Below are 14,914 nucleotides of genomic sequence, written 5' to 3'. Positions count from 1 at the left end.
GTGTGTGTGTGTGTGTGAACAAATAACTTCATGGGGCTGTGTAGTGTGTTGTCTGTTTAATAAAACTGTTAATTGGACCCCTAAGTTGGGTTTTGCTTTACTGTGGTTTGGCCCTGCTCCAATCTCCGTTCCTCACTCCTCTAACTTCGGTCTCATTTCTCCCTCTCCTGCTTCTGGCCACCTCTAACAACTGTCCTGAGCTCTTCTCTGCCTCCAAGTCCCCTGTTTCTTTGCCACTGTCTTATCCCCACTGCCTTTTCCTTTTCCCCTGAGCAATCAGGTTTCTGCCTCAGTTTCTTTCCTGACATTTATATATATATGTCATTGTGTGCATGATATATGAATTAATAATCTGTGTCTAACTTTTGGGGTGTATAGTGTATGTGCTTGAACTGGTGATAGGTATGTATATGCCTAGGCTGGTTTGGATGTGTATGTGCCTGAGCTGGTAGTGTGTGTTTGTATGCACCTAATTGATTTCTGTGTTTGTATATGTGCAATTGTGTCACATCCTCCTGTCTAACAGCACAATATTGAGATCTTGAGGGTTGGCCTTACCCCACAGGGCAACATGGGTGCTGGAGGATGGGTGCACGAATAGATACAGCCTTTGTTTACGAGCTCCCACTGCACCTTCTGAATAGTCCAGAAGGACCCTTCTTAGACTCTCCACTGCGCCCCAACTGTTGAGCCAGAGATAAGTCAAACACAGAAGATTCTTCTGCATGGACTCAGTCATCAAAGGAGAAAGTAACCTATCTAGGATTACCATAAGTCTGGGTTTTCCTGGACATGTCCTCTTTTTTGATCCTCCATTCTCTGTCTAGGTGCGTTTTTTAAATCTAATCAACTATCTGGGAATTTGCTCTGCTCAGTTCAGCTGTGCAAGGGGAGCCAGTGGCTGCTGGCACTGGTAGAAGCTGTCCAGGTACCTGGACTGCAGCCAGGAAATGCCTGGCTGCCTGGGAGCAGGGGAGATGTCCCCAGGGTCCTAGCACCTACCAACTTCAGTTTAGTTTCTCTGCCTCTGCAGAGATGGCACTCCCGCAATCCTAGTACCTGCCGCTTTTGATCTATTCCTCTTGCAGTGGCATCTGATCAACATGGGATGTGGGACTGCAACTTGTGGAGGGGGCTAAGTTATAGGTAGCAGCCCACAGTGGGGAAAAGGTTATGGGGTGAGCAGCTGGGTGACAGAAACAGCAGGGGGCTGAGGCTTGGAAGTGAGGGGCTGGAGACTGTGGGTCCAGAGTGTGGGGCAGGGTGCTGTGGGTTAGGAGTGAGGGTCACCAGCAGGGATGGGAGAAACTGTGGGTTGGGAGTAAGGGGTACCAGCATGGCCCAAGGGGGAAGGGTACTGCGGGTTGGGAGTGAGGGGTACTGGCAGGACCAGGGGTCCCTGGTTCCTTAGTGAGGGGCTGCAGCAGGTCTGGGGTCTGTGGCTTGGGCAGGGCCAGGGCATCATCATATCACTTCCCCTCATAACCATATATCCACTCCCAGCTCGAAAGATATCCTCTTTTTTAGAACTGGAAATATGGTAACCCTAATCCTATACCTTGATTCAAACTTTCTAGTGGTGCTCTTTATGACCCATCTTAGAGGCCGAGTTAACTAGAATACAGACAGATAACTGATGCCTGCTGTCTGATGGGGCTCAGGATCCAAATTTGGCTCACTGGAGATAGATCTGAGGACTGAGGCTAACAGGAAGCATCCCAAGAGGAACAATGTTATGCAAGACCCTCCATCTTCCCAAATATGCTTAGTGAAGAAGTACTGCGTAAGAATTTGTCCCTTGGTACCCAAAGTTCTAACATTAAGTGACACTGAATCTTCATGTGATGCTTAAAACCCCAGGGAGTAGAGAATTCACTAAGATCATTTTTCTAGAACCCCTGCTTAGGGGGTGCAATGTTTGTGTTTCTAGCCTAAAAAAACAGAACATGACTAAAGAAAGAACATATGTTACCAACAGGCAATTTGACTAATAATTAACACCAATCTAGAATGTTGTGCAGGTCAGGGGCTCTGTCCCACTGTCACTTTTGCCAAGAAGAAACTGAGAAGTATTTCGACACAACTGCTCAAACAAGAATTTTAACTTTGTTATGAAAAAAATAGGAAAAACAGGGTGGGGAGATGTAGAGTGAGCAGATTATTCATTTTGATTTCCCATATGTTCAAAACAAAGGAACAACTCAACAATCTCTATGAAAAACATTTGCTCAATCTTCTGTTATTATAAGTACATTTGCTTTTTGGAATTTCAGATATTTAGTACTGCTTTTATTACATAAAACTCTTAATTTTTCACCACATTTTCTCACATACAACATGCACTTTCCCCCCAAAAAGTCAAGACTTCCAAAACTGAGTTGCAAGTATTAAGCAGGGAAGCTGATTTTCTGCTTCAGAAGCACCCTGCTTTGATTGCTGCTCCACAGTGCAGCAGCATTACTATTCAGGCAGTGGAAGGAGTCAAATGACTTAATGAACCATTGTTTTTCACTCCACAGGTGTTAACGGTCCTTTTTCCTTTTTAATGGTCTTGATGTTTCAATAATTAAGGTAACTTTTCTTAGGATACTTTTGCTGTTTGCTAGCTGCTCCTATGAGCCTAAGCAGGAAAAGGAGGTAGAGTCAGTTTAAGATTAACCTGTCTCTGTTCAGTGCAGCCATAAGGCTGGAAAAATCTACTTTTCTTCATTCTACCTTTCAAAAACAAGGCATGTACTATATTCTGAGGTGTGTTGTATGGAAGAAAATATAGTAATTTTAGTGTGGGTTTGTATGTAAACACACAAACACACACACACACTTACATATTAAAGTTACTGTATTTTCTTGCATACAACACACCTCAGAATATAATACACAATTTTTCCCACCTTGTGTGTGTGTGTATCTACCTATATATATATATCTGTATATAGATAGATATATATAGATAGATATGTGTGTGCGCACGCACACACGTGTCTTATTCCAAACAGAACTATAGAATTATTCTGTAATAATCCTTTTAATTTACAGCTCCAAGAATACTTGGTCAGCACAAATTTACTGAAGATATGATATAAAGTTCTTTCTACTAGAAAGAGATTCTACTGTATAGCAAAAGGTGGTTGAAGATAATGATGTTACTGGGAACATAGTGCCTATATTTGCAATATATTTTGACACTTATGGTTCATATATTAGTTTACATATAAAATGCAAATCATACAAGATATTTTCTTTCATCTAAATTCCCTTTCCACTTATTTCAGTTATTATTTCCTTTTCAATTATTAATTGTATTATTAAGGACTTAGGGTTATCATATGTCTAGGTTTTCCTGGACATCTCCTCTTTTTTGGCCTCCTGTGCTATACCCAGGTGGGTTTTCAAAATAAGAGCGAATGTCTGGGTTTTTTGCTCTTCCTCTGCTCTCCTGGGCTGGAGGCTGGGAGCAGTGGCTACCGTGACTGGCTATTGGGGGTCACATGCTCCCCACATGGGCCCTGGCAACCCAGGTAAAGAGACTCTGTGTGTGTGAGAGAGAGAGAGAGAGAGAGAGAGACAGAGAGACAGAGAGAGAGAGAGACAGAGAGAGAGAGAGAGAGAGAAGGCACATGCTCAATGCAGGAGCTGCTGGGGAGCAGGGGGCTGCGGGTCAGGAGTGAGGGGCACCGACAAGGCTGGGGGGCAGGGGCTGTGGGTTGGGAGTGAGGGGAGGCTGGCAGGGCTGGGGAGCAGGAACTTAGGAGTGAGGGGCAGCAGGGCATGGGCCTGGGCACTGTCTGCTCACAATCGTATGCCCATCCCCGCTCTCTTCCCCTTTCTCCCCATCCCAGGTGACCTCTTGTTTGATGCTGGAAATATGGTAACCCTAATTAAGGTTTTTAATGTATTTCTTGTTAATTTGGGGGTCAGCAAGTATCTGTAAATATGTGGAAAGAAATGATGAATCTAGTTAAAACTATATTACATGCAGTATAAAAATTGTAAAACTTTTCTCACAATTAGAAAATGCAAAACCTAGCTTCCAAAAATGTTACCTCAGTCTCACTAAGCATCCTATAAATCTGATGTTATACATTTAATAACAGATATTAATATATTAAGTTGGTATACATTTCATAAGAAAAATACCACATTTGCTCAAATATAAGATGTTCCTGAATAACGCAACCCCTCAGTTCAATATATGATTCTACATATGGAAAATTTATAAATTCCCCCATGCTCATTGGGGGAAAAAACACCTCATCTCATAGTTAAGTAAGTACAGTAGCTACACTTATGCCTTGGGCTGGAACTGCTATCAGATTTGTAACTCTTCCATTTCCTTAATTACAAAGATTTTAGAGATGCAATGAAAACATGCAGGTGCACCTAACTGCATAAGTAATTACTTCAATTACATATGCGTAGTGTAGTGAGGCAAAGCAACGAACTGACTTGGGGACACAAACTCCATAATTGTACCCATAAGGCCCTTTCGAAATTGTCTTACATAAATGAACAGTAGTGAATCTCATTTATGAAGAAAGACAGGTGTTTTTTTGTTTTTCTCATATTACCTCTGGATTTTCCTCCTTTTTCTTTTTGGTAGCAGGGGGTCCCTGAGCTGACTCTTCAGGAGATTTCTTTGTCTCCACTTTACTTTCTGTCTGGGTTTGGACTGGAGGCTGAATAATGATAACCTATAAGATAATAACAGAATTAAGAAAGGAGAGTTCACTATTTCAATAAGATTTTCCTAATACATATCCTTGACCCTTCACTGAGGAGCTGAGGCAAACATCTGCTAAAAAAGCAATAAATCAAATTCAAGCGCCAACATTTTAAAAATCTGGTTGCCAATTGTTAGGTTCCCATAGCCATATTCAGATTCCTAAAATGAAGTACCCTGATTATTAAAGGTGCATAGGAACTTCACTTCCTAAGGTAAAAGTGAGTTGTTAGCACCTACATTTTTGAAAATGTAACACTTCTTTATATGCCTGAAAATGGCTGCATGTATGTCTATGTAGCTGGTATTATTACAGCGCTTAACCACAAGGTAGCAGGGGAGTAGGAACCAGCCTGGTTTTTCTTCCACAATTAACTACTTCTATGGTAATAGCTATATAGATGACTTACACTACTGTAGTTTTAACCTCATTTTTTTTTCTGAAGGAATTCTACACCAAGTGTAAGTTGGGCCCTTGGCAGATGTTACACTTAAGATGTGATTAACCAGTTAATCACGTCTCAAATAGTAACCCAGCCACACAGACATGCAATTAATGGCACAATAAAACAGGAAATAAGTCACAAATTTATTATACAAAATATGTGCAATAACTTCGTGGCTGGTTCCAATCATGCCTTAAATTCAACATGTGGCCAGAGACTCAGGAGTTCGTTGGAGCCTTGAAGGGCTCTGGGGCAAATGCTGGGAGTGCCAGTCAGCTCATTACACTCCCAGTCTCAGGAGCACACTGAAGTAAAGAGTAGTCTGAACCATGGGTGCACCAGGCACTTGGCTTGCTAAAAGAGAGACTTGGCAGTAGGGCACAACTGGAGCTGATCCCCAATCCCACATGTGGCATGGCAGGAAGCATGACCGTTGGGATCACAGATCATATTTACGGGTCTACCCAACTCAAGGAGGCAGGCAGATGATTTTGTGGGCAAATTGCAAGGCTGGCCACCATATTTGCAAGCTGATTGCAACAGGATTCCTCTTCCCCACCCCCCTCCAATGCCTCTAATTCACTGAGGGGCCCCAGTGGCCCTGCACCCGCTGCTGATTAGAGGAGAGGGCTTTCCAACTTAAATCCCCGCACCTTGCCACTGATTGTTGGAGGGGGGCAGGGCTGTGCAACAGGCAGCCCTCTCAAACAATAGGAGTGGCAGCCATCTTGCTTGCTCCCCTTCATGCCAACAGCCCCCTTCTTCTCTTTCCCCTCAGTGGGCTACTCGGCAAGGAGGACTGCAGGCTCCCATTGGAGTCAGCATTTTAGTTTTAGTATATTTTTTCTTCATGGACAGCACCTGATTTCGTGATTTCTATGAAATCACAATTTGAGTAGATCTCTAATCATATCCCACCATGCCTTTAATTGAACTTTTAATTGAATTTCTCAGCTGAAGTTACATCAGTGTGAAGCTGCCCACTGCAGATCTGTTCCTTTATTACACTCATATGCAGATCAGTTGCACTGATGCAAATGTGTCTTGTGTCCAGGGTCTTCGATGCCATTAAAAAAACAGTGAAAAGAACAAAATCTAAGCACAAAACTATTTATATGACTCATGTGATTGTATATGCTTAACAAAAGGATGCTAAGGACTATGCTAAGGACAAGCTCATCTTTCTGACACTTACAGGATTATTCCTTACTTTTAATCAATATTACTCCTTCATATATTTTATCTTCAGTTATTCACGGTAAAAGATTCAAGTGCTTAAGTGGGGATAATTCTTTTGCTGGTAACAGATTAAGAGAAAAATAAATTATGTTAGTGAATCATGGAAGAGATGCCTGCTTCACATATTTATTTTGAAACCATCTACCTTCTGTATTTGTTCCTACTGGTATATTAAACCATGCTTTGCCAACAAGAACCAAAATAATATGATCTCAATAACTAAACTACTCTGGACATTCTATAATAGCTACTTTAATTTTTTAAAATTCTTTCATAATCTTACGTCTGCTACTGTAAATGTATAATTCTTGTGTTCCAAAGCTTAGAAACTGTATGAACTGTAAACAGGTATTTCATAGTATAATTTTTTTTTTAATTTTTAATTTTTTTAAATTTACATGCTTTGTTTCAAGATACTCCCTCTTGTACCTGTCCACTGTTTTCTAAGGTATACTTCAAGGAGGGATGTGGACAACATCGAGAGGATCCAGAGGAGGGCCACTCTCATGATTAGGGGTCAGCAGGGCAGGCACTAGGAAGAGAGGCTATGGGACCTGAACCTGTTCAGCCTTCACAAGAGGGCTGAGAGGGGATCTGGTGGCTGTCTATAAACTGGCCAAGGGGGACCAGCAGGCAATGGGAGAGTCCCTGTTCCCCCGAGCACTACTGGGAGTAACAAGGAATAATGGCCATAAGTTGACTGAGAGTAGATTCAGGCTAGATATCAGGAAGCAGTACTTCACAGTCAGGGCAGCCAGAATCTAGAACCAACTTCCAAGGGAAGTGGTGCTCGCTCCTACCCTGGGGGTCTTCAAAAGGAGGCTAAATAATCACCTAGCTGGGGTCGTTTGACCCCAGTACTCTTTCCTGCCCATGGCAGAGGGTTGGACTTGATGATCTGCTCAGGGCTCTTCCGACCCTACCAACTATGAAACTATAGCTGAATGCTTTCTACCAGTTCAGTTCATGATCAGCTCTGAAACCCTACACCTTCCCGGACTTCCCTCTGAAATATACACCTGTTTACTTTATATAGCCCCCAAGAGTTTTAAGTATTAAGAGACTGCAAGATTTGTCTACATACTATCAGTCTTATAATTCAAGGAAAACTTAAGAGGACATTTGAGCATGGTCAGAGTTCCAAGTCTCATTGATTAGGACTGCTTTGAAAGGAGAGTTGATGGTTCCACTAACATCAAGCTATACACTGTCAAACTTTCTTTCTCAGACAAGCAGAGGAAAAATGTACCCAGATACACAGCTTAGTATTTATTATATTCCATGTGTCCCCTTAAAAACATTCTCATTGCTTTCCGCTTATTCGAAAGGAACTGCTGGCGTCACTTTATACAGAGTTTTTCAAACCACTGGGAACACAGTGCCTGTATTTGCAATATTATTCTGACACTTGATGTAAGTATGCATTACAGGATCAAGACGTACCTTGCTGTCAGCACTGATGAGGAGTGGCTGTACTTTAATGCTATCATTGACCACAGAGACAGTAGCGCTGGTGCTGATAGGAGCTGCATTGTTTGGGGAGGTGGATATGATGGCATAGGCCACACCTGCACTGCTCAGAGGTGATGAAATGGATGCAGACTCAACACTGTGTGACTTGCTGTTAAGTGTCTGTACATGGCTGACAGTGTTATTGGCAGTGGGGAGAGCAGGGCTGGGGTTTTTGATGCTGACTACTGTTGCCTTTTGGAAAGCAGGAGGCTGTTTGGATGGTTGGTCTCTGCATGGGGAAATAGGAAGGCTGTCCGGAATCAGGGTCTTTGGCCTAACCTAAAAAGAGAGAAGTAGACATTGTTAAACATTATCTTACATAATAACAGTATATATTAACATACTAACACAAAATACATGCTATACATATGCCTGGCCTAAACAACTTCTAACTGTATTAACCATGCAACTGTAGAGTCTTGAAAAATATAACAGCAATTCTAAACAGACAGTCAATCAGTCAATCATGTACTTGTATATAAATTCCCAACATTTTGTGGTATTTCCAGTTATTTCATGGTCCTTACCTTACTGCAGTACTAAACAAAAGGAAAAAAATCAATTCCCTGCTTTTGTTAGCTGATATCTATACAAACATTATTCAAGTCACTAGAGATGCACCAATACATAGGTCCAATATTGGATCGGTGCCTATATAAGGAATATTTACTGTATCAGAAATTGACCTGATGTGGCTGATAATTTGGCTGATAAATGGCCTGTGCATGTGTGGAGCCACAGCACAGAACATAGGCAGTGAGGAATGCAGTCTGGCAGCTTGGAGAGCTGTGTTCAGCTGGTAAGTCTGCTGTGGGAGAAGGGGAGTGGGGAGGGATGGGATGTGGTTGGGGGCATATCAAGGCCCCTACAGTGATGTGGGGAGTGGAGCTGGAGCTGGGGCAGGGCATGGGACAGAGTCATAGGTTGTCTGGGAAGTGCAGGGGGGTGCAGTTCCCACCAGTGTGCACAACCTGGGAGGGCATAAGGAGGGCAAATTCCCCTAGATCTATACAAGGCACAGGTTGGGTGGGCTGCCACTGTGGACTGGGGCCGGAGCTGTGCTGGACTCTTCTTGGTGCATGGTGGGGAGGGGTTGAGCTGGGGCTGTGCTTGCGGCAGGCAACATCAGTGCTGGGAACGAAAGTTGAGGGGCCTACAGTGAATTTTGGGGCAGCTGCTGCCCGCTCATAGCTCCCTCCCAGCACTATCACCCACCCCTATCGCAGCCCAGCCCAACCCGGCCCCTGCCAGAAAGAGCTTAGTGCAGCCCTGACCCCAGCCCACATATGGAGCCTGCCCCACCCTACACAGATCTGGAAGCACGTGCCCCCCTCCATGCCCTCCCAGGTTGTACGCAATGGTGGGAGCCATCCTCCATGCCCTCCAGACAAGATACAGCTCCATTCCACACCCCGCCCCACCCAGGCAATGCCTGCACCAGCCCCAGCCCCACTCCTCCCTCACTGCAGGGGCCTTGATCTGCCCCCAACGGCCCTTCTCTCCTCCCTCCCCTTGAACTACAACAGACTTACCAGCTGCACACAGCTCTCCAAGCTGCCAGTCTGAGTATTGGAAATCAGATCGGTATGCTTCCTTAAAAATTGGCTATCAATATCAGCCCCCAAAATCTCTATCAGTGAACCCCTACAAGTCACATTTACTGAACAGTGTGATGAGTAATCCAAATACTTTTTAAAAGAATGAACACCTGAGAGTGAAATAATGCCCTGCACTGAAGGATGTGCCATTCTTGGTATTAATTACACAGTGGGAACTGGACCATTACAGGATTTCAGGGAATGCATATCTTGTGTATCTACTGGTACACTGGAGATCCTTATGTTTTTAAGATTCAGTTTCTGAAAGCATGGAGAACATTCTTTTTTAGGCTCATACAACAGGAAACAGATTTGATGTTTCACAATTGTGAGTAAAGAGCTAATTCAAAACTGAGGCTAAGTGAGTTCGTAACAGGAGCTTCTAAATATAAACAAAAAAGGGGAGACTCTCTGAAAAAGGAAGCAACTCAAACAACTGTACAAATGAGACCAGAGATTCTGAAACCAGAACGCTTGGATTCAGTGTTTGTGCTCTGTTAATGTTATAGACTTCTACCAATGTAATTAATACCATCCTGTCAACCTGGTGCTAACTTAACAATGTGTTAAGTACAGTTTCAAGATTAAATATAAATAATTTAAACTGCTACTCATGAAGTTAACCTTGCTCCTAGCTCATTCATTAATGTGATCATATATAACAGTCAGTTCCCTGTGTATTTATTTTGTCTGTCACTTTTTGCACCTTCCCTACTGTGAAGAGAGATGACAATTTATAACAGCCATGCACTGAAAACAGCTGTCTATGTCACTACACTTTAGTTTACAACAGGCATTCTAAAGATGTTGGCTTCAGTCTTCAGCTTACGAGAATAATTAAATGAAGATGCCTGGCTGTCCATTTGCATGCTGTCAAACAAAGGGTGTATCCATTGCTCCCCAAGGAGACCATTAGGTGAGACAACAAAGTCCCATGAAGTTGCATACTGTGCTTATGCCTATTACAACATATTTATATTACTTGTACTATACGGTCTCAGGGGCCTCAGTTTTGATCAGGGCCTCAGGATCCCTTGTATTAACTGCAACATTACAGACATTGTGGCAGAGGTGATATCTTTTATTAAACCAATTAGATTTTAGCAAAAAAAAATCTCTTTAATTGCAAGCTTTCAGGCAAAAACACCCTTTGGCAGGCACAGAAAATATCTTTACAGACATATCATTTGTAATGTAGCACGGCATACTTCCTGCTTTGAGGGGATCACAATCTAATCAGAAAAGGTGACAAAAAGTAGGAGAGGAAGCAAAATCATAGAAATGTGAAGCATCTCACCCAGGGTGACATGACAGGTCAGGAACTGGCTTCCAATGCAATGCTCTGTCCACTAAGATACACTACTACTCTTGATCTCAAAGTTAGCTCTACTATTTTTGTGCCAAATATTAAGTTTAAAAAGTTCAGTAACACAGTCTTAAAATTAATTTGATTATCTAATACTGAATAAACCTTCCTTGAGCTTTCTCTCTCCCTTAGTCATATTGTATATGCTTTCTATAATATCAATTTAACAACTTCAGAGGAAAGACACTAGATAAGCACAAAGGCTAACATGTTTTAAGAGAGAAGTCTAAAACATGAATCTGTTAGCAGATCAACTGTTCTGAAGAAGTAGTTCAGGAACATGGACTAAATATGAACTAGAGAAATCAATTATGGACTCCTATTTTGAACCATATATGGTATAAGTGTTCTATAAATTGAGCTCCACAACATATACAAAAACTATGGAAATATTACCCGTGTCTACTAATGGTGAAAACTGAGGCATAAATGCTTAACCTAAGTCCTCTAGTTCCTACTCCAATAATTTCACTACATTCTCCTGTTGTTATTTATGTTACATCCTAAGCAAGACCTTGATATATTTGTCTGTGATTAGTTTATCATGTGTCAGTTACAGAAATATAATGATGAGGAGACCAATATTAGTAAATCTATAAGGATGAAAAACAAAACATCTGGAAGTCAAGAATGATAAGTATAGTTAAAAATTTAACCTTCACTCTGACCCATTTAGCTAATGTCTGAAAAAGTAGGCCCTTTTTAGAAGCATAAATTGGAAAATAAAATACCAGGTCTATTACTGGTTTAACAGATCTCAAATTTGGTTTGGTTAAGTTCCACTGAGATCCATAAAACAAATCAAGATTGATAAAAATCAGTTTAATAGCCTGTACTCAAAACTACTTGTCATTCCATCTATTAACAACAGTCTTGTTTTAATTTTTTTAAATTTAAATTTAATTATATTTCTATATGTATGTTTTCATCTGTTTATTTAATAAAAATAAATAAAAATAAGATGCAAAAATAATTTTTACATATACATTGGTATCTATTCCATGCATACACTGTATACAATTATAAACACAAAGCAATTTATAAATTTATCTTGTTTCACTATAAAATAGAAGCATAGTTACTACCCAGTATTGATATTTAAATATTCCATTCTACAAGATCACTAGATACACACTGGGTATTTTCTGCCATCTTGTGATAAAATAGAGGTACTGCATTGTCTTAATAATTACTGAGCTCCAGATATTCTATAGTTTATTCATGTGATTGGGCATTTGTTTATTTCCATAGTCACAAGAATAGAATGGGAGAGCTATCCAAAAGCTGTAGGTGTGCCTCACACCAGTTAAGTAATGAAAATAAAACTAAACAGTTACCTACTCTGCAGATAGGCTTCTATGGGAAAACGCTGGCAGGGAACACCAGTCTCCCTACAGTGCTCTATCTTCTATCATGCCCCATCCTTTGAAGCTAAATGCTAAGGACAAGCACTGACTACCTGCACAACTTCATTAAAGGAATAGACATTTTTTATTGCCTTTTCACATTAAAACACACTGCTACGATATTATTGAAAGATGAAAACACTGTCAGCGAGAGAAATAGAGAGATGAAAAAGACTGGTGTGAATTCTTTGCCATTCATAAGGAACTGAAATTTAAATTTTGGGGGGTGATACTTGTATTGATTAACCAATGGCAGCAGAATACTGGAGAGTATGGTTTGGTAGTGCCCAGTCTACAAAATGGGAAGTGGAATGTGCCTGGAGGTATGCAGTGCTAAATATGTTGCATTATACTGAAGAACATTTGAATGACTATAGTACAGATGGAACTTATGCACATTACGGAAGACACACCATATGTAGGGGGAAAGAAGTTTAGAAAAGGAAAGAAATAAAGCAACAAATAGTCTAAAAAGTTTGAAACTAGTGAAAATTAGGTCTATATTCATAGCATCTGACTGTGGCTGTAGCCTACGAAAGCTCATGTCTCTCTAAATGAGTTAGTCTATAACAGGGGTGGGCAAAATATAGCCCATGGGCCACATGGTGCATCCATGGCAGGGCTGGGGTGGCTCCACACCTCAACTTCATTTCTAGGCAGCCCAGGCAGTAGTGGCTCCTTCTAGCTGCTGCAGCTGCTGGCACCAGCCCCATGGAGTCTGGTGGAACCCATGCACACAATCTAAGCCCTGGCCCTGCTGGATTCACTCCAGCCATAATAGACCAGGTCTGGACCAGCCAGGACCTAAAGGCACACCCTTGACCAAGGCCCACCCTGTGTCTGCCTATGATAAGCGGCAGTGGCAATGGCTGGGCAGAAGTTGCTGCTGCTATGTGGGGAAAAGTAGTCACCTCCTGCTCACTGCTGCCGGGCCCTTCTTGCTGTGGCTGCCTAGAGCCTGTGCCCAGGCTGCCTTGCAGCTCCTCTCCACTACCACTGCTGCCCTGCTGGGAAGCCCAGAGATAGTGCTGGTGGTGGTGGTGGTGGCAGAGAGGAGCTGCAGGACAGCCTCCAAGTAGCTGCATCAAGAGGGGCCCTGCAACGGCGAAGGGGAAGTGGCCACATTTCCCCTATGCCCAACAGTAGCTTTTGCCTGGCTGCTGCCACTGCTGCTGCTACTCATCGTGGGCAGGCCAATCCAGAGTAGGCCTGGGGTGGGCCAGGGCAGGGCTGCGCACATATGTCTTGGCTGGTCTGGAACTGGTCTGCTCTGGCTGGGGCAAATCTGGAGTGGGTGTGGGGTGGACTGGTGCCAGGGCTGTGAGCTCAGCTGCTGCTGGGTGCTGGTGGCAGTGGTGGTGTGGAGCCACAGGGTGTGTGGGCTCTGTGCTGTTGCAGGGGGCAGGGGTGGTGACCAGAACACACCAGGTCCCCAAAACAGCCTAACTGGCCTGCAGGACCAAATAATTGCCCACCCTTTGTCTATAAGGTGCCATTGTGCCCTGTCCTCAGTCTAATTTCAGACTAATATGGCTAACTCCCTCTCTCTTGAGTGGGTGAGATATGCGTGAATAAAGATACTTCATGTAAAAGTGAGGGAGCTTATACCACAGAAAAGGACAAAACTATCATCTGACCTTGTCTCCCAAGCAGCAATAATAACCACCAAGATTCCTCCTCAATCTGACCTGAAAAATTCTTTCCCAAGTCCCAAAGTGACTGTAGTTGAAGAGTATGAAAAGAGATAACACTGTCTTAATGCAGAGCTGTAAGTCATGTGAGACTATGAAAAGAAATGCAGGCAATCTTGTTCTCCTCATGGCCTATGAAGAAAGGGGATGAACAGGGAAACTGAAGTTCTAAGGCCAGAGGAGAACATTATGACTAAGTGTATGCACACTAGCTAAAGATGTGATATAATCGCCTAGAAACTGGATTAAAATACCTCTTGCAAAAAGATTGCTAATCTAGTTTTAAAGAATTCAAGCGATGATGAGTCCACAACTATCCCTGGTAACTTGTCCCAGTGTTTACCCTCACAGCTAGATATTTATGTCCTCTTTCAAAGCCAAGTCTGTCTTATATGAGCTTCTAGTCACTGGATCTTGTTAGATCTTTGTTAGCAAGACTGAAATCCCTCCTCCTTCCCCACTATCAGATATCAGCTTGAGGAAGTTCAGCATCAAGCAGGTTCTCATACTGCCAGGACTGATCTGCCTGAGCATGTATTTTTCAGCTCAGCAATGTATCAGGAGAAAAGCATTATTCACACTTTATTTTCACTTCCCCCTTGTACTGATAGCTTAGAAACAAAAACTCAGAAATGGATTTGGCACAATTCACGTCACAGAAGCAAAGCCACTGTAGCAATAGACAGAGCTCTTTAATTTCTGAGTGGCTTTAGGGGGGCACAGAGAAAACATTAGCAGTGGCTGATAAAAATTAGTACAATGTGGTGTAAGTATGTCCTCAGCTGCTGTAAATGGATGTAGCTTTAGCTTCAATGAAGTTATGTCTGTTTCTAACAGTAAAGAGGGGTAGACAACATTTTTTGGCCGCAGTGCCAAAAAAACCCATAATGCCTACCTTGGAAGGTGCCAGAGTGCCGGCATGCCAGAAAAACAAAA

At 42.4% G+C, this 14,914-nt stretch overlaps 1 protein-coding gene across 1 annotated transcript in view; it reads right to left on the bottom strand.

The window, feature by feature from the left end:
* Nucleotides 1-14,914, bottom strand: part of PHF21B (PHD finger protein 21B) — a 261,411-nt gene that overhangs the window by 36,171 nt on the left and 210,326 nt on the right. The window contains exons 4-5 of the mRNA XM_019544307.1: nt 7,849-8,196; nt 4,569-4,691 (exon numbers count right to left, since the gene is read on the bottom strand). Coding sequence (XP_019399852.1) covers nt 4,569-4,691; nt 7,849-8,196 — 471 coding nt within the window. The remainder of the gene's footprint in view (nt 1-4,568; nt 4,692-7,848; nt 8,197-14,914) is intronic.

Source organism: Crocodylus porosus, unplaced genomic scaffold (assembly GCF_001723895.1).
Source record: "Crocodylus porosus isolate Cpor-Errol unplaced genomic scaffold, CroPor_comp1, whole genome shotgun sequence".
Lineage (NCBI taxonomy): Eukaryota > Metazoa > Chordata > Crocodylia > Crocodylidae > Crocodylus > Crocodylus porosus.
Note: the sequence above shows the minus strand (reverse complement) of the source record. Positions and strands in the feature narration are given on the sequence as shown.